Source organism: Nasonia vitripennis, chromosome 5, assembly GCF_009193385.2.
Source record: "Nasonia vitripennis strain AsymCx chromosome 5, Nvit_psr_1.1, whole genome shotgun sequence".
In the NCBI taxonomy this organism is placed as follows: domain Eukaryota; kingdom Metazoa; phylum Arthropoda; class Insecta; order Hymenoptera; family Pteromalidae; genus Nasonia; species Nasonia vitripennis.
The window spans coordinates 8138144-8156917 of NC_045761.1; the positions used below are offsets into that span (position 1 = coordinate 8138144).

The 18774-nt window shown below is 37.1% G+C and overlaps 3 protein-coding genes across 4 annotated transcripts; 2 read left to right on the top strand and 1 right to left on the bottom strand.

The window, feature by feature from the left end:
* Window positions 1-1341: 1341 nt before the first annotated feature.
* LOC100119768 (chromosome transmission fidelity protein 18 homolog) lies at window positions 1342-9079 on the bottom strand. The gene is made up of 11 exons (XM_001603441.6): window positions 8855-9079; window positions 8488-8766; window positions 8260-8401; window positions 8005-8188; window positions 7510-7931; window positions 7205-7441; window positions 6757-7100; window positions 6440-6681; window positions 4915-5177; window positions 4524-4836; window positions 1342-1714 (listed from the first exon to the last, which is right to left on the bottom strand). The coding sequence occupies exons 1-11, from the start codon at window positions 8931-8933 to the stop codon at window positions 1481-1483; spliced, it is 2739 nt and encodes a 912-aa protein (XP_001603491.2). The 5' UTR covers window positions 8934-9079; the 3' UTR covers window positions 1342-1480.
* Window positions 9080-9602: 523 nt separating this feature from the next.
* On the top strand, window positions 9603-12858 carry LOC100119739 (embryonic polarity protein dorsal-like). 2 transcript variants are annotated; one of them, XM_008218691.3, is made up of 12 exons: window positions 9603-9916; window positions 10003-10160; window positions 10273-10519; window positions 10568-10720; window positions 10814-11022; window positions 11113-11269; window positions 11356-11469; window positions 11544-11721; window positions 11800-11843; window positions 11916-12053; window positions 12189-12328; window positions 12422-12858. In XM_008218691.3, exons 2-12 carry the CDS (start codon window positions 10014-10016, stop codon window positions 12461-12463), a joined length of 1569 nt encoding a protein of 522 aa, XP_008216913.1. In that variant the 5' UTR covers window positions 9603-9916; window positions 10003-10013; the 3' UTR covers window positions 12464-12858. The 2 variants fall into 2 exon arrangements, with proteins under 2 accessions (XP_008216913.1, XP_008216914.1); XM_008218692.3 differs by having other exon boundaries at window positions 9607-9916; window positions 10580-10720.
* A 1496-nt stretch (window positions 12859-14354) lies between these two features.
* On the top strand, window positions 14355-18605 carry LOC100119712. Its single transcript, XM_008218690.4, has 8 exons — window positions 14355-14547; window positions 14630-15314; window positions 15397-15535; window positions 15606-15749; window positions 15824-16059; window positions 16135-16361; window positions 16463-16831; window positions 16924-18605. The coding sequence occupies exons 2-8, from the start codon at window positions 14700-14702 to the stop codon at window positions 17201-17203; spliced, it is 2010 nt and encodes a 669-aa protein (XP_008216912.2). The 5' UTR covers window positions 14355-14547; window positions 14630-14699; the 3' UTR covers window positions 17204-18605.
* The last annotated feature ends 169 nt before the right edge of the window (window positions 18606-18774 follow it).

Sequence of the window (18774 nt, forward strand, 5' to 3'; positions counted from 1 at the left end):
CTTCGCTAAATCGACGAACGGAATAACAAATTAAATTCCAATCAAAGAACGCATCCACGCAAACGGCGAGAATATAAAAACGGAAAATAAAACAGCAAAACCAAAACAACAAAGTTAAAACTGGCGTGTGCGGCTTTTGAGCTCTTCATTTAGAGATTGCACACGCAATAATACCCAGGGCTTTTTTTCAGCTAGGAGGGTCGGTAAAATGGCATTTGAGCGTGTGTATGCAAAAAGAGAGAAAAAGCAAAGCGACGGACGAACGCGCGCAGTAATGGGCCAGGAGATTAAATGCGGCTGAAGTGAGAGGAAGCTGCTATGCCGCGCATGTGTCTGTGTGTGTGGGTGGGTGGGTGGCGAACCGCGCGTGCGTTGTGGCTTATCGAATCGAGTTTCAGTTAAAAAGAGAGAGAGAGGGACTGTGTGCTGTACGAGAGGATATGGTAGGCATCAATATATATATATATATATATATATATATATATATATATATATATATATATATATATATATATATATATATATATATATATATATATATATATATATATATATATATATATATATATATATAGAGAGAGAGAGAGACAGTCGGGAGAGTGCAGGTATAGGGATATTATCATGCCGGCGTGTGCTTATATAGATTGGCCTTTTAGCGTATGCCGCACACCACTTTCGTAAAATGTATTAAGTGATTTATTAGATGTTTGCTCTTGTTCGCGCGCGCGGGCGAGTTTGACTTCGTTAAATTGCGTGTGCCGAAGCGCGAGCGGCTGATGCCTAAGCCGTTATGCTATGTGTATGCGCGCGACGTGAAATTATTCAGTTGGAATTATACAATTTTACGTTTAGGTATTTGGTTTATTACGTCGCTAATGGATGATACGCGTCGCGCTTTGCGAACTGCTTCGGTGTGATTCCACATACAGGGTTACATCGTCAACTGTAAATCCGAAACCGAAATGTACTTTATTTATTATATTGCGCGGTAATTTGTTAAACTAGCATCGCAGCGCGAATTTCAATCCGGTCGATAGACAACAACGGCGGCAGCGCCAATCCAGCGAAAAGCATTCAATCGTAAAACCCGATGTCGAAGTGCATTACAGGGAAGACACTAAAGCTCCCGCGCGCTATACTCGGTTACCCGAAAATCCGCCGCGTTTACTCGGCTGCGCGGCACAACAGAGTTTCAGTTTACCGGCTTGTTCAATATAAGTTAGCCGGATGTATAACGGATTAACTTTCGACGCGTGATTGACCGCGTTTAACGGCAGTCATGCTTGTAATTGAACGCAGAAATCGATCGTTCTTTTAAAAAGTAGATTACACAAGCGCCCGTTAAAAAGTTAAATGAATGCTATTTTATTCAAGGATTAAATATAAACATAATTTACACGTAAATATAGTACATATCGTTAAAAAAGCTTTACGGTTCTCGCAGGTAAAAAGAGGAAAAGGCCGATCGCGCGAGGGAGATTTACAAGAAATCTTTCATAAGGATAGTACGCCTGACGGCGTTGGTGTAGCCCTCTTTGTACTGAAACCACACGTCGCTTTTGAGCAAATCTTTCTTCCTCTTCGCGTCCCTCCTCTGCTCCTCCTTCTCGACCATTTTTGTGTTAACGATACCCAACTCCTTCTCCTTGGCCAGCTTGGCTTTCAATTTCTCCTGGCCCAACGCTTGGAAGGCTTGGAAAAAGTTTCGACATTTCTGAAAGCAACGTTACACACAGCGGTGAGTTAATTTTTACATTTTCGAAGCTTGCTTATACACAATACCGATTCAACTTTGATTAAACAACTCCATTATATCGAGCTTGAGGGATAGACGCGTCGAGAAGTTTCGCTGTGTATCTTCGAAATAGACTAGCCCATATACATGGGCTTCCCGTCGTAACGAGTTTCCCTCGAGTACATTTAACGTATCATCGGCGATAATATCGTACCCGTTACGTAATAGCGATAATAAAAGCCTTGACAAAGCGCCGCATCTCCGTTCGGACAGACTGTAATTTGACACGACTCTCCCGGAGCAAGAGGAATCGAATGGACTACGGCATCGGGCATCTCGATGTCGAATTCCGGCGTCATTCGATCCTCGTCGTCATTACATCAGAGCGAGAGAGAGAGAGAGAGAGAGAGCCCTAATAAATCGTGCTGCATTAGCCGAATGGAGCGTTATACGCAGTGTATACAAGCGCGCGTGCTCGAGAAGGTGTAAAAAGCTTTCGGTTCGCTCGCGAGTCATTAATTCCGGCTACAAAAGAACGGACCACACGAAGACAGCAGCAGCATCCAGCCAGAAGCCATAAATTTCGATGACTCGCAGCAGAGACAACAACATCAACATGACAATGAGTGAGAGAAGAGTGGAGAGCTGTACAAGGCGGTCTTTAGGGGCTGCGTTGACGCCCCCGCGATTAGCGGGTCGCGTGGCAGCGGCGTCGGCGGCCCTTAATGCCTCTCGTCGCTTTTATCGGCTCCGGAAGCTCTTTCTCTCCTGCGCTCTCTCTCTCTCTCTCTCTCTCTCTCTCTCTCTCTGCACGCTCTGATTGCCTTTGTTCGCGCTAACAGATTAACTTGATCACTAAGCGTTTCTTGCGCTGCTTCTTCTAGCTCTTACGTATACGAACGCGAGACGCAGAGAGAAGAAACACATAAAGAAGAGAGTAAGAGAGAGAAAGATATAGTGTATATGTATAGAGGTAGGGCCAGTGTGCTGCCGGTCCAAAGGGGAGAAGGAAGGAAGGAAGGGGAGGCGAACGAGTACAAGCATCAGCGGCGGCGGAGAAGCATCCCCCGTCCGGAGGTCGGGCTATCATAATATAAATTAGCTCATATGGCTCTCCCCTTGTGTTAGCTCGGATCTGGTTCATAGCCTCGAGTGCTTCGGGATTCACTATTCATACACGCGACAATTAGATAGGCATTACTCGGCTGTATACGCGGCTATAGAGCTCTCGACTGAGATAGAGAGAGAGAGACTTGGCTCCCGCCACCGTCGAGGCAGAAGGGCTGCTGCTGCTGCTCTGGCTTGAGTCAACCCCTAAGCCAGTGTAAACACGTTTTAATAGAGATTCGCTTGAGCGGTTATAATAGCCTTGCGGATGTAGCAGCAGCAGCAGTGGCTCTTACTCCCTCCATCTCACTCGACCTCAGCTCGGCTCCTCCCACGCTCGACTCTTCTTCGCCTCGCGCACACGGACGTCTTCTTCGTCAGATTACATGCACGTGTATATAGAAGTTCCTCTTTTCTTCTCCAACCGGCGCGTAGCTGCAGAAAGTAATGAGCGTGAGCGCGAGCGCGCGTCGTCTACACCATTTAGTTAGCTACTTACTCTCGAAATCAAACCGCTATGTTCTGCAGGCAGGTCGTCTTTGCCAGAACCGTTTTATGTATACGTACATTCGTGTGTATCTGCGTGTGTGTAGAGCGAGAGCACGAGAGTTCAGTGACGAAAATGATACGCGTCTCCTGATGAATAGAGCCGCGGAATAAGCTCGCGCTCCTCTCTCTCTCTCTCTCTCTCTCTCTCTCTCTCTCTCTACATAATGGAGACGGACTGTGAGTGAGTCGAATGGAGAGAAAAGCTTAAATACAACTGCTGCTGCTGCTGCGGCGTCCTTTTCAAATGAGCGCTTGATGAAAATAAGAAATTTATGCGCCTCTCTCATTGACTTTGACATTTATACCCGGTAATAAGCTCTATTTTAGCGGTGGATCGGGCCAGCTGCTGCATCTTTCATTCAAGCGCATCTAAAATTTAAATTGGAATTTGATTTTTTGATGAGCGACATCTCTGCGCTTCTGCCGCTATACTGCAGAGCAGACTGATTCCCTTAATATCCTATATCTCTGAAAAAGACATGGTAATCATTATCCCGTGATTGGCTCATAACAATATACGCACGTCTTTACTAAACATTTTAACCCATCACCGATGATTTTACCTTCCATATATCTTCGGAAAACTTTAATCCGAAGCACTCGGACGATTGTCCTTTTTTCTCTTCTTTTCATTACTCTCGTAATAAACTAATCCCTCGAGGATTTTCTGCGTGTAAACAATTCTAGAAGCTTTCCAGAGAGAATCGCGGATTTATGAAGAAGCGCTAATGCGTTTTGCTGTTTGTTTATGTTCCAATTAAGCTGGGAGTGCAGCTTATGAAAAAATTACCAAGCTTTTACATTTTTCAAGCATGCAAGCATTCGCTTCTGCTTTTTTCAGCGCTCAAGAAATAACTGAAGAATTACTCGTAAATGTTTGCGCACGAAGAATTCGTTGAATTCTCAAAGTGCTTATTCTATCTAAGCTTGCGAACGCATCGTGCTCGTGAAAGAAGATTGAATTATTCATACTTGTGATAGGGGCCGAAACACATTGTCGTATTTTTATCCAGTCACGTCGAATCATAAATCAATGGGTATGACGCGCGTTTCTCAATTATTATACACGCGTATGCTGATTCGCGCAAAAAAATACGACTAATTTTCTCGGATAGCAATGATATGGACTTACCTTTTCTTTCGACGGCTCCAACTCTTTCGGGTTGAGCTGCTTCAAATGGTTCGGCAGACCTTCATCCGATTTCGAAGAAGATTGACTCAGCGACGGCTCGAGTTCGTCGGCAACTTTTTTCGACGGTCCAGCTGACGCCGGCTTATTGCTGCTCTTTTTGCTCTTGCCATCTTTGTCCAGTGCCTCGCCGTTGTATATTGCAGCCCGCCGCAACCTTGCGCTTTCCAACTCTTGAATGACTATCTGTTTTACAGCGTAGGTCAAGGGTCTCCGGATTTTACAGCCGGGGAAGGTACCGATGTCCCATATGTTACTGAAATTTTGATTTTCAATGCTTTAATAATCGGTTCCGATATTCTAATGTTTGTTTGGATATTCGCTGCAAACTTACGGGTCTATCAGGTATTCGTATCCTCCTTCCGGCCTCTTCTCCTGTACGAAGGACAGGCCAAAGTCGAGCATTACGTTCACCAACTTTTCTAGCTCCGCCTTTTCCTTCGGCGAATACAGCTGAACATTCACCGAACGCAATCGAGGACTTATTATATCCGGTAGGAAGGGGAGAACGTCTGTGACAAGCGTATCCATGTCTATTTTAGACGTCTTTTTGGTGACCGTGAGAATCGCTTTGTTCCGCTCCAATTTTTGATTTGCCTGCAAAAAGAAAACAAAATATGTTGTTAAACTATCCAGGCTTTTGCGAAAGATTCATGTAACAGGGTTTTATAAGTTATCTAGCATAAAATGCCTCTGGAGCTATGAGAGGACGGGTTTGCTTTTATCCCGGTGTCGTTATCTTAAGCAAGCGGAGCTTTTCAAAAGCCAACGGAGTAGCCGACAAGTTGAATCGTTAAGCTATTACACAGAATCAGCTAAACGAGGACGGGTGAAAAATGCGACGGGAAAAAATGTACTAAAATGTTGCCAATCCAAATCTCATGGAGAGCAGAGAAATGACCATTCGAAATTTATTCAGAAAAGAAAATCAGTGAAATACCGTCGAAACAAATCAACGTCACCAAGTGTATACGAAAAATAAATGATGAATAAAACATAGGAAAGCAAAAATGACACAGCTCTCGACGCGAGAATGCGGCGCATCTCCCAGCAGCACCAGCAGCAGTCCCATCAAGTCAAAGCATCAGATTCTTTTTGTCCTCCTGACGAGGTTTATAGAAAGGAACAACGCGGCTGCGATGACGGGAGAGCCGTTGCAAGGACAGGACGAAGAGGAGGAAGCATATCACAAGAGACACAGAGTGTCGGGGGCGTAGCACTGCACGAGGGAAAGGGGCGATCGTTGACCCGGGGGGAGGACTCCTCTCTCTCTCTCTCTCTCTCTCTCTCTCTCTCTCTCTCTCGTTCTCTCTCTGACCTGAATAATTCAGGCTCTCATTAGGGCGACAAAAACAGCCTGACGAATAGCTGGTCGGTCGAGGGAGAGGGAGGCTACTTTGCTGACCTTAGCGCGCCGCGAGCTTCTACATCTTCGTATACAGGCGCGGGTGCTTATCTGCACGCGCCTCGACACCGGCACAAACATAGCCGCCGACGCTGCCGCTGCTGCTTTGTTTTATTTCGAATATTCTCTCATTTCTTAAAAGGTTCTCCCCTGATAATTAGCACAATGCGCGCCGGCATTAATTATTAGTCTTTCTAATTAGCCGGGGATAAATCAAAAAGCCGGAGCGCGAGCCGCTGCTGCAATAGTATTTATACACAGTGCCTGGTTATACAGCAGCCGGGTATACCTGGCTTGATAGCAGAGATGGAGAGGGCGAGGGAGAGCCCATTACCGTTATTGCCTCCAACAACAGCAATAAATATCTCTGGCACCTCTGCAGCAAGCGAAACTCTGTCCACTGCTTGCGAGTGTATGAATTATTGTCGTTTCGCTCTTTTCATTGGCTGCCTACCTCGAATACTGCCGAGGGGTACGAGATTTTCGGTGGCTGCGAGATCGCGAGGTACAGGTGCCAGGCCACAAAGGGCGACGTCGTGTACGGCATGAGCATCCAGGTTTGTCGCTCCATCACCAGCGTGTTCACTGTGTCGTAGAACTCGAACCAGTTCAGGGCCTCGGATATGGAGATCATCTTGTCCTTGCAGATTTCGGGATAGTTGTGGAATATTCCCTGCGCCAGTCGATCGGGTTCACCTTTTATACATTATTAAAACATTCGATCTAATATCTTGTAGGCACAGATTACAGTCAAAACAGTGTTTTATATACCTTGGTAAACGATTTTTATGACTTTCAAGGCTCTCTCGGTGTTGGTCAGAGGACCTCTCCTGGTCATCGGAACTTGCAGCAACTCTTTCCACGAATCGAAGAGACCTTTTCGCATATCTTTCAGTCCTAAGGCCAGATTTTGTATCATATTAGCTCCACCTCCCGTGTACTGCAATATTCCGAGACAGGCTCGGACGTCGCAAGCTGATTTTTCGGCTAACTGCAACAACAGTCTAGAATCTACTTGTAGACCCTCTTTGCGCATAATTTCTGACAACCTTTCAGTCAAGTTTGATGGAGTTATCTCTGGAACGTTTATAACTAAAGCCATGGCTCTCAGTGGCCTGTTAAAAACATGACGAATTATCAATTAATATGAATTATGTGTTATTTCAATTGCAATAACCATGGCAAAAGATATCGCCCACATAATGGAGTAAAATAATACCTCAGCGACGGAGTATAAAGATCGTTGCATATGCAGATAATTGGCCGGCGGCAACCGTCACTTTGCTTGCCAGGTTTTGCATTCTTTCCTTTCGGAGCTAATTTACCATGAATGAATTTGAGTAAAAGTTCTATCGAAGCAGTTGGAGCGCCATCAATTTCATCCAAAATGAGGCAATTGGGTCGTCTATCCTGATCTATTAATGCTCTCATTTGGGTTGATGCCAACAGTGCTTCCCTAATAAAATATACATTTAAAGATTTAGATTAATTTTGAATACGAATATTAATTCTGCTAAACTTTACCTGAAAGCTTCAGGTCCCCTATCATCACTGGCATTCAATTCTACGATATTATATCCCGCATGCCTGGCTGCCACGTGCGCTAGCGTAGTTTTACCTAATCCAGGAGGACCTGTGAGCAATGCTATCCTCTGAGTTGGAAAGCCTTTACTATCATGATCTGGTATATCTTCTTTTTGTATGAATTTATTTCTAAATTTGGAAACTACATTGCTCTTTTTCCTATGCACCGTGGGCTCTCTATCGAATACAACTTTATCCCAAAGTTTGAGCCAATAGAGCAGAGAGCGGTTTACATTTTCATCTGATAGTAACTCCACATATCTTTTAGGCCGATACTTGTCCACCCACAATTCACTGTTAATATTTTCTGTACTTACAGGCTCTAATGATAATACACTAGCTTTTTCAGTATTTTTAATTAGCTGCAAATAGAGTTATATCATTAATATTGGTAAAATAACTAACTGTTTTAAATATTTTAAGTGCAACACGTACAATTTCTTCAGCTTCATCCTTCAATTTATCAAAAGATTTTAACAAAGACCCAGATTTCAGTTGATACTTCTTTGGGTCATACTTTTTTTCACTAACTTTAATATAAAACCGCTCTGCATCTTCTGAACGGGTGACAGCTACAAAATTCCACGTTGGAACTCTTCTTGATATAGAACTTTTATAACTGAAAAGATGATTTATATTGAAAATAAATATAAATTTAACGTGTGCCAAGACAAGCACTGATTATCTTACTCTTTTGAAGGCACAGTTTTCTCAAATTGGCTTTTAATATCATTACTATCATAACGATTTTTTCTTCTATCAAGAATCAATTCTATAAGTTCTTTTGGTCGATTCCAACAAGGTTTTTTCTTTTCCGGTAGATTAATTTCATCTGTATAAATTAATAAAATATGATTACATGAAAAATGATGCTTACAGAACATGAAATAAGTAAGTAGATCCTAAATTATGTCTTACCAAAATCATCATCATCAAAGGACCCAAAATCTTTCAATTGAAAACCTTGTGTAATTTGGTCAATGGACCTCTTTCTGGAACTTTCAGAAAGTTTTGCTAATTGACTTGTACCATTTTGTTTTCCAGATAATGCCTGAAATTCGATATCTTCTATTTCTTTTTCAAATGAATGTTTTAAAACAGGTTGCTGCGAGTCACTATGCACTTGATTCCCATTAGTCTTCTGTTGGGGCTGAGAAATACTCTTCGAAACAGACTTTTGTGTTCCCAATGCTTCAGCTGCTTAAAATGATTAAATTTTTATGTCATAGATTTGTACTATATTGTAAACAAATTCAAAATAATACAATAGGTTAGAAATTCGCACCTTCGAGTTCCCTTTCGATTTCGTATTCATCTGCGTGCTCTAAATCGTAAAATTCATCTGGATCGGGGAACTCGTCCATGATTGCGACACAGTTTGTAACAAATTAAAAAAACGTTTAACGACAAGAAATGTTTTGAAAACATTAGAATCCTAACCCCGAGTTTGTTTATCTTTGCGCGGCATTTTCGCACTGACATTCGCGCTACAGGCGGCAGCCATCTTGCTCGAGTAAAATACGTAATTTACGTAGACGATTTTATGTTACTAGATTCTAGGGGAAACGAAATTTACCACTACACTTTTAAACTGAAAAAAAATCGAAATTTACTCTAATAAAATGGTTTGATCGATGTATTTGATAATGAAAGTCATTTTTTTATTGATCATGTGCAATATATTTGGTACTTGTTTCCTAAATCACAGCAACGGAGAAATAAATGATACATTACCTAGTAATTTTGTTTTTGTCACATTACTTGCTACGAAATTCAAACATACAACGTGTGCTCAGGCATAAATTCATGTTAATATTGTGAGATTTGATTATTTAAAATTTTCAAAACGTAATATTTTGATTAATTAATTGTTAAAAAAAGTGGTTTCTTATTAATTAATGAAATTATATTAGTCAAACATCAAAATTCTTTGAGAAAAGAAACTACTGTCTTTCGAATATTACTCAATGTACACATAATAAATAAACGTTGGATCTATTAACCTGACTAATTCCAAGTATCCGCCTTTCAAATCATATACCAACTTGTACACACACTTATTGTGTCCATTCGACAATGAAATTGTGATGCTGTTCCGTTACAAGTGTCCACGCAGAAACTACAACGACGAAGTAGTTCTCTTTTCTTCTTTTATTTATTAGTATTTTTCTATCGTTAAAAATACTTTTGTTTGTGATATGGGTTTTACTGTGTGCAATAGTGAGATGAATTAAATGTACAAAGTTACAGTGAATTTTTTAAAATTTTGACGTGTTTATCATTTGGTATATGTCAGTTACCAACACATATCGTTTTAATTTTGTCATTTATCTTTGAGGAAATAAAGGTAAACGATTCGTCATTAAATAAAAAAAAAACGTTAGTCCAGACGATTACTTATAATCAATTCAAAAATTAATTTCATTATTAAAGTAAACACAGTCATGGAAGGCGATAAGAGCTCGAGCGAAACACAGCGTTTCAAGCCAAAAATTAAAATTGTCGTACAACCGTCGAATTCGCGATTCGGGTACAAGGATGAACAACGTGCCAGTTTTATACAAGGTTCAGAAGCCTATCCAGCAATTCGGGTAAACATTAATGAGTATCTAAATTCTTCTTCTTGACAAAATTACTGTTTATACTCCAATTCTCCAATACGTATACACTTTATTTCAAATTTCGCTTCGTCATTCTCTCTAGATACACAACTATCGTGGACCAGTAACCGTCATTATTTCCTGCGTTACTGTAGATCCTCCTTACAAACCACATCCTTGTAAACTTTTTAACGGGAACACTATGGACAAGCATGGAGTTTGTCACATCTATGTGCATCGAACAAAGAAACAAATCCATTTTAAGAACCTGTTCGTTGAATCCGTTAATGTAGAAGACGTAGTCGAATCCTTAACGGAAAGGGAGCGCAAGAAAGTTGATCCGTTTAAGAGTAAGTTTCACATTGAGCAGAGGTTTTTACAAAGTTATTAATACAAAGTCGTGCTTGCAGCGGGCTTTGCACACAAAGATTCACCTGAAGACATCAGTCTAAACTCCGTGCGCCTGTGCTTTCAAGTGATCCTGCATTCGTTCGCATCCGGTTCTATTGAAGTAGACCCCGTTGTGTCTGATCCAATACATAACACCTGCAGTACAGTATTATTTAGAAAAACCAAGCATGTATATAATTCGAATAGATTGGGGTTGATGTAAAAGTTAAATTTTTTAAATTTACAAATTGCAGAAAGACTGAACATAAAAACATTGAGAAAAAAAACAAATTATCTCAATATTTGTTATCTCAGTCATAATTCGGCAACAGTTGCTGGTGGATTGAAAATATGCATTCTGTGCGAGAGAGTACCAAGAAACGACATTGAAGTTCGATTCTTTCACAAGGACAGTAAATGGGAAGCTTTCGGAAGATTCGTCGGGCCAAGTATTTTTCAAAAGGTTACATAATTATGTTAATTATTATAAAATCTCTGCTCAATTCTATAAATTACTAACATAATTCGCTTTGACACTGCATACTGTTCTTAGGTAGCAATAATAATTGAAACACCTGAATTCAAAACCGATACCCTTAGCCCAGAAAGCATAAAAGAACCGATTGAAGTGAACGTTCAATTGAAGCAACCATCGAATGGACATGTAAGTGATCCAATACCTTTTCAATTGTTACCATTGGCAGAATCAGGTGAGTAAATTTTCGTTTGTCAACAAGTTATAAAATCTGCAAGGAAAATATCTTCAATAGAAATGCGCATTTTATTCGGCATCTAGATTATCAGTCCAGCGAAACCGCTAATGGGTTATCCTTGAAAAGAAAAAAATCGTACTATACAAAAGCATCAAGTATTTCGACTTGTAAAGCCCTGCAAGATGAAGTACTGAAAGGTAAATATTCATGTCTAATTTTTGTATCAAAATCAATACAAGGTATTTACATCTTTTGGTTTGGCTATTTATAGATAAGGATGAACTGTTGAATGACTTTCCATGTGAACCTTGGGAATTGCCACCAGTGCCACCAGTTACAAGTTCAACGAGAACGACTGAATCGAGTAAACTGATACCAAATATTTCGGCTGCAAAATTGCAATCGGAGGAACTCGCAGCTGTTATCAATTTATACGTGGAATTTCTAAGGTGAATAATATTTTACAAAATAATGATCATTCTATACAATAATTGGCGATAATCATGAAATTATCTCTTGAAACGCAGGGGATCATCAACATGTGATTCGACGGGTACCCCAATAAACTTTGGTAAGCTTACGACAAAGCAATTATATGTAGGATATTTTAACTTCACTTATTAGATATTTAATATTTTCGAAGGAGAACCATGTAACTCGATAGAAGATGTAATGGAGCTGATTGACAAAGATTGGAATTCAAGTAAAACTGTTTCAAATCCAACCGACAAGAGCGTATTGCCATATAAACCGCAAATAAATGTTTCCACTATTAGTTTGCGTAAGAAATTTTTATTTTTTACTATTATATTTTTAAATTTAATTCAACAACAAGCATTTATACATTTGTTATATGAAATTATAAATTATAATGTAAATTTTAAATAATAATATATATTTACACATTTTTAAACAGCATCAAATGAAGTCGTCAACATTAATGAACCGAATAGCAACACGAAGTCTGACATGCAACAAATGGCTGATTCTGTTCACACTGAAGTAACGCAACCAAGTTATGATCTTGACGATCTCATTTTGTCTGAATTGATCTTGGTAAGTTTCATTTTAAATATAAAATAACGAACATTTATAGCTATACGGCTAAAATAAGCGATATTAATAACTTTGTCGTATGCATTGTTTTAGGATCTAAACTTAAACATCGAAGATATTCATTTAGAAACATGACACAGTGAATAGGACAGCAAAAAAGAAAGTAGATTAGAAAATTTTATAAAATGTTTGACAAGTGCAGTGATGTATAAAAAAAAACGAACGATGTAGATATGGAAGAAGAATCTAAAGAATCTGGATACATATTTTTTATACGTTTTCAAAGTATGAATTTGCACTTGGAAATAATGATAAGACTTTGTACATGCGTCTATGTATGCAAAAGTTTATCGATTACCATACTACCTATATTGTGCACCGAGAGCGTGATGTAGGCTGTTTTAGACCAAGTGTGGAGGTTGCAGCACGAGTTAAAGCGAGTAGCCCGAGCCGCAGAAGAAGAGTACTGCAATATCCACACGAGGTCAAAAATCCCGCTTAGTCCTTGGTGCAGACCATAGTTTTTGTAACGCATGTATTAATTTCCGCGTTTTTGTACCTATAACTAAGGTGACTTTTTTTGACACAGTACCTCAATGTATTTAGTTCTATGTATGATACATATACCTATATTTACATATGTGTCAGTACATGTTTTAATCTTTGCTACAAATTTTTCAAAAAGCGGGCCTTTTTTCCCACTTTATTCAGACTGGTAAAAAAAATATCACCAGGGGTCAAGCCTGGGTTAAATCCTGCAAAAAAAACAAAACGATATTCTTCTTACCAAAAAATTTTTGATTTGATGTAATTTGAAAAAAAAAATTCTATTGAAAATATATAAAATATACACCATTTTTATCGAAAAAAAACATGTATATACCTTGTAAAATCATTGACCAAAATTCATGACATTTCACTATATAAATAAGTGTTTTTAGTCACTTGCCACAGCTTTTTGAAAGATCCGGACCGTCTTCTTTACTCTATCCGGGCTTAAAATGTACCTTAAACATGCCCCCTCGGACCGATCGAGAGACATTGCTAAAAAATATGAATTAAATACTGCTTTTTTGTTTGTTATTACTGCAATTTTGTTGCTAGCAATGTTTAATTGATATTTTTTAGATAAAAAAATTTGTTGCTAACTATATTTAATTCATATTTTTTAGCAATGTCTCTCGATCGGTCCGAGGGGGCATGTTTAAGGTACATTTTAAGCCCGGATAGAGTAAAGAAGACGGTCCGGATCTTTCAAAAAGCTGTGGCAAGTGACTAAAAACACTTATTTATATAGTGAAATGTCATGAATTTTGGTCAATGATTTTACAAGGTATATACATGTTTTTTTCGATAAAAATGGTGTATATTTTATATATTTTCAATAGAATTTTTTTTCAAATTACATCAAATCAAAAATTGTTTGGTAAGAAGAATATCTTTTTGTTTTTTTGCAGGATTTAACCCAGGCTTGACCCCTTAAGACCGCTCTTTAGGTCTAAAAAACATGGAAATCGCATGTACATGTGTTACAAAAACACTTTTAACTGAACATGTATTTTATTACTCCTGATATAGGCAGTTTTCATTAATATCTGTAATAAATTGAAAACGTGGAATATCAATTTCTGTATTTTTTTGCATTTAAATAATGCTGCTAAAACTATTCTTGCGTAAAGACGAGGGATATTGATTGCCAGAAGCTTATATCCACGTGGAAGATGAAATAGTGTATTTTTTACATCTCCTATATCCAGACTTAAATAAAGGTAATTTTATATGTCAAGCGTAATTAATTTGAAATAAAAATTATAGCAGTCAAAAAAATGTAAATCAAAGTTAAGATTAAATAAAAGATTAGAACCAAAAGATACAGAAAGATACCTTAGTTTGATAAATTGTTAATTATTCAACAGTTCTAAATATAAACGTTCAAAAAAGCAAATATCCATGTTAGTTCGTGGTGTCGTAAAAACTCTGCATACGTAGTTTAATGTACACAATTTTATTTCATCGTGCTTACATTGATATCAGACTCGCGTTCGAAACTGCCGCTAGAAGAACATATAAGGAAGTTCAGACGTTTTTTTATATATTCAATGAAGTTTTTCAATATTTTGAACGTACGTGTATTTTATTTTATTTTTTGAAAGTAAAATGTCAATTTTTAAAAGCATGATTATTTTATAAAAAGAAAATCATCCGAACAGACTATAAAGGTATGAGCATATCATTTAAAATCTGCACATTAATTTACTGTGCACAGTTTCATAACTCAAATATTTTTTTTATATCATGCAGTGGTAATCCAGAACATAAGATTTGTTTTTATACTACTATTAGAAGTTAGCACAAGGTCATAAATATAAACATGTATACGATGCGAGCTGCTTTGTTGTGCCTATCATTATTTTTGTTCTACGGACAAGATAAAGTTAAATCATCGGAGTATCATATGGCAGATGCTATAGAAGACTTAAATTTTTTCATTCCTGGCTCCAAAGTAATTTTAACTACAGCAATAAAGATTTGGACAGTATATGGTGAAGTGAGACAATTAATCGATCCAAATTCAACTTCTCTCATGGAAGAACACCTGCAAGAAATCTCAAATACTTTGTCGGAAATTACTGAACAACTAGATCTCATGTCCGATAAGTTAGACAACATCTCTGATGATATTAGAGACGTTAAAAACTTGATTACTGATAAAGTAATAAATGATTTACCTAAAGAATTGAGTTTGGATAACAAACTAATCAATATTTACGGTGATATTAATAAAGTTAATGGAATGTTTGAAAAATTTCTCCTCTACAATAATGTTTCAAAGCATTACGAGAATTCAACATTAATAAACTTTGCGAATAGAGTCGTCGATCATAGTCTCGGTGAACTATCCTCCGTATTAAATCAAATTCACCACTCATTGGTGGACAGATATACGGGGATAAATATGCTTGATATAATGTCCAATTCTAAATTGGTATGTATAATAGATGACTATATAGTTACTATATTATAAAAGATGTTTTTTTTTTATAAATAATTTTTGTTTGTATTTATAGGCATCTTCGATGATGTGCAAAAGGCGAGAATCAGCTCAACATTTTATAAATAATTTATATAATAATATAATGCTTGTCGAAACAAAAGCTCTTATAATGACGCAGTTCGCATACTCGGTTAAAAATGCGTTTAGTAACAGTAAGTTTCAAAAATTAGAGTATCAGACTCTTAAAAATGTTAATTCATTCAAGGCATATTTTTTCTCCAGAAACCACTAGTTATATAACAGAACTCGATGATGCAACGACTGATTCTTATATTAGGACTTCAGCAAGTATTGCAGAAATTAAAAAAGCTATGTATGTGGCTCCTCGGGATGTTTGGAGTTGTGATCCTCCAGAACACAAGGAAGGTTGGTAACAAAACAAAAAGAAAACTACTCACCAATAATTTTATCGTGGTCATTCACATAATTCTATTCCTTAGATGAAACGTATACAAAGCTTGCGCCTATTTTCCAAACATACATCATGAAAGAAAACGACGCGGGAATCTCGTCGTATTTAAATAAATATACCAACAAATGCAGTGACACGTGCACAGAACGAACGGATACCTACGATTTGTGCAGAACAAAATATTGCCAACAACATGGCAGAAAATGTTCGGGCAGAGTACACGATTGCAAATCCTCTTCTGCTGAGCTAAAGATATGTGAAGCAGTTAGTTGAAAAATATTCAAATGTCTATAATATTAATATGCTACTATACGTATATGCTAATTCTGTGAGTTTTAGGACAAAAACAGTACCAAGAGATATAACTCCATAACTTTGACTGGAAAACAAGCAGAAGTTTTGGGATCCATAGTACCATGCGCAAGAAATACTGCTATTAATCTTCGTGAAAAAATCCATTACATCTATAGATGCGAATATTGCTTTTGCATTTGCGATGACAGCAATACCGAAATTGATCGTTATTTTAGTTTGAGAAACGTTACTTCTGACGCGAATAAAAATTAGTAAGTTCATTTTAAAATTGCTTACGAGTATTTGAATAAAACATATCCATAAGAAATAATAAGACTGTCAAAGATTCATCATGATTTCAATTATTTTTCAGTGTTGTGACTGGCATACGATTCGCAAAAAAGAACAATATTATTCACATTCAAATTGAACAAGGGCAACTGTTAAAAAATGGAAACGTTAACGAAAGCACAGCTCATTGGAAAGCAGTTGATAATTTCACTATTTACGATAAGATGATTCTCATCGATAGAGATTATCATAATATTACATGGTCTCAAAGATCGGTGGATCTAGATACCGTAGATTCACCTCTAAACAACGTTATTACAGGTCTTAGATTCCAAAATGTGGATGGTCATCTCAAACTGGAAATACAAGTAACACCAATCGACTTCTACAGAGGTGAACTTAAGATTGATGAATCAACTTGGATTTCTAACTCAAAAAGCGTTCACGGAAGGTTTGTTATTATGGCCGTCTTCTTGTATATATTTTAACCATTAAGAAGTACTACATGACCTCGACATTTAATCAACTGTATTCTATTTTTAGAATTGAACTGAACGTGGAAAATTTGGATTTAGGAACGTCTACGTATGTAAATCTTCCTGATTCAAGTACCAATCAGTTCTTGAAATTTACTACAAGTTCTATGAAAACAGACGTAGGACAAACAGTAGTTCCATTCATAGATCTTCAAGATGTTACATCATCCCCTCCAGTACTTCTTTCGGGAGCGGGTTTAATACATAGAGGGGATAAACAATCAGCTGGATTTTTATCGTTTAAAGCAATTACCTACAATTATGCACCTTATTTACAAGAAAAATAAGAAAGTCAGCCACAAATTTTGCATCATTGTATATCATGATGGATTTGTAAATTTTGTTATTTGATGTTTGCATTGATTTTTTTACTCTTTCTACTAATTTTTTATTGATTGTAATATATATTATATAAATATTGAAATTTAACTGTGAGATTATATTTATTATATACGTGCGCGTGTATTGGTATTATAAATGAGCAGAAATGGAGCAGAATAAATAGATTAATTGTTTCTAACACAGCAGAATATCGATGAATCTCCAACTGCTTTTTAGTTTTAACATATTTGCCAGTAATAAAACATGAAAAATGTTGGAAAGATTTCATTTTGAAATGTGGAGTAACTCATGATCAATAGCATTATAAAACTTTTTCAAACATACAAAAAAGGTTTTTAGTATCAGATACAAGATTTTAACCCATTAACGTCCAAAACAGAGAAATCGTAACTCTGTTTTCAACCGTAAATCTATCACATATTCCACGAATATATTCAAAGCAAACATACTTTTTCTGAAGTATTTTTTTCTCTACTTTCCATTTCTGGTATCAGAATTGCGTATTTTTCACTCAAAAATCCAATATGGCGACGTTTAAAAGAAAAAATGCAAAATTTCGATACTTTTTTTTTAAATCCAATTTCTTGTTGTGTTAACGTTGAGGACCGAACTTTATTTTTCAACTATGAGTGCATAAATGAGTTGTACTTTAAATTCAGTTTGGTCCCGAATCCAGAAATTCAATATGGCGGCTAGAAAATGGCGCCTGAAGCGCAAAATTTTGCCCAAACTTTCACGAATTTTTTTCTCGAATATAATGCATTCGACGAAAAAATCAATAAGAATAAAAAGTGCTTAGAATCAATCAAGGAATATGTCTAAATTTTTTCACTGAGTTTTGAGCAACTTTTTTATTTTTGCCAATTGGCAATTTATGACAAATTGAAAAAATTCATCGAATCGTCTCGAAAAAATTCAGATATACTTCTTGGTCAATTATAAGTACTTTTTATTCTCTAACTTTTTCTTATATAACGCTTTGTTTTTGAGTAAAAAATCAAAAACCTTAAAAAATTGCAATGATGTTATGCCATGCATTCGATCAAAAAAGTGGACGTGGGTGGTTTTTATTAGATTACTTCAGGCCGCTGTCACCAATGCAGTAGTACTTTATAATTGTGCTAATCCAAGTCACAAAAAAAGTTCAAAAGAATTTCTGATGGATATTGTGAAATACTATCTGACTAGACCTAAAGTTGATGACATTGTTCATGAAACAGTATCCCTCAAACAACAGAAGCTCTGCTGTTGCAAGCCATGTGTCATTAGGACAAACAAATTTTGCAAAAAATGCAATAATTTTTATTGTAAAACGTGTTTTATAAAAAATCATAACAGTTCCTAAAAGAAAATAGAAATTATAAAACTATGAAAAATCAAAAACATAAATAAAACCCTAATAAAAAGCAAAAAAATAAATAAATAAAAATATAAAAAAAAGACAAGATGCTTTGACTCATTCACCTCCACGCGGTAAGTGTCGGGAAACGTTGTACATCAACGGCTAAGAAATGAG

Bases quoted from the DNA above. Each gene is read 5' to 3' on its own strand.
- LOC100119739 (XM_008218691.3), top strand. From the start codon at position 10,014: ATGGAAGGCGATAAGAGCTCGAGCGAAACACAGCGTTTCAAGCCAAAA. The intron at 11,270-11,355 runs GTGAGTAAATTT...TTCGGCATCTAG, and splicing joins GTTACCATTGGCAGAATCAG to ATTATCAGTCCAGCGAAACC. The intron at 11,722-11,799 runs GTGAATAATATT...CTTGAAACGCAG, and splicing joins TTATACGTGGAATTTCTAAG to GGGATCATCAACATGTGATT.
- LOC100119768 (XM_001603441.6), bottom strand. From the start codon at position 8,933: ATGGACGAGTTCCCCGATCCAGATGAATTTTACGATTTAGAGCACGCA. The intron at 7,932-8,004 runs GTACGTGTTGCA...CTCTATTTGCAG, and splicing joins AGGATGAAGCTGAAGAAATT to CTAATTAAAAATACTGAAAA. The intron at 5,178-6,439 runs GTAGGCAGCCAA...TTCTTTTTGCAG, and splicing joins ACCCCTCGGCAGTATTCGAG to GCAAATCAAAAATTGGAGCG.
- LOC100119712 (XM_008218690.4), top strand. From the start codon at position 14,700: ATGTATACGATGCGAGCTGCTTTGTTGTGCCTATCATTATTTTTGTTC. The intron at 15,536-15,605 runs GTAAGTTTCAAA...TTTTTTCTCCAG, and splicing joins TAAAAATGCGTTTAGTAACA to AAACCACTAGTTATATAACA. The intron at 15,750-15,823 runs GTTGGTAACAAA...TCTATTCCTTAG, and splicing joins TCCTCCAGAACACAAGGAAG to ATGAAACGTATACAAAGCTT.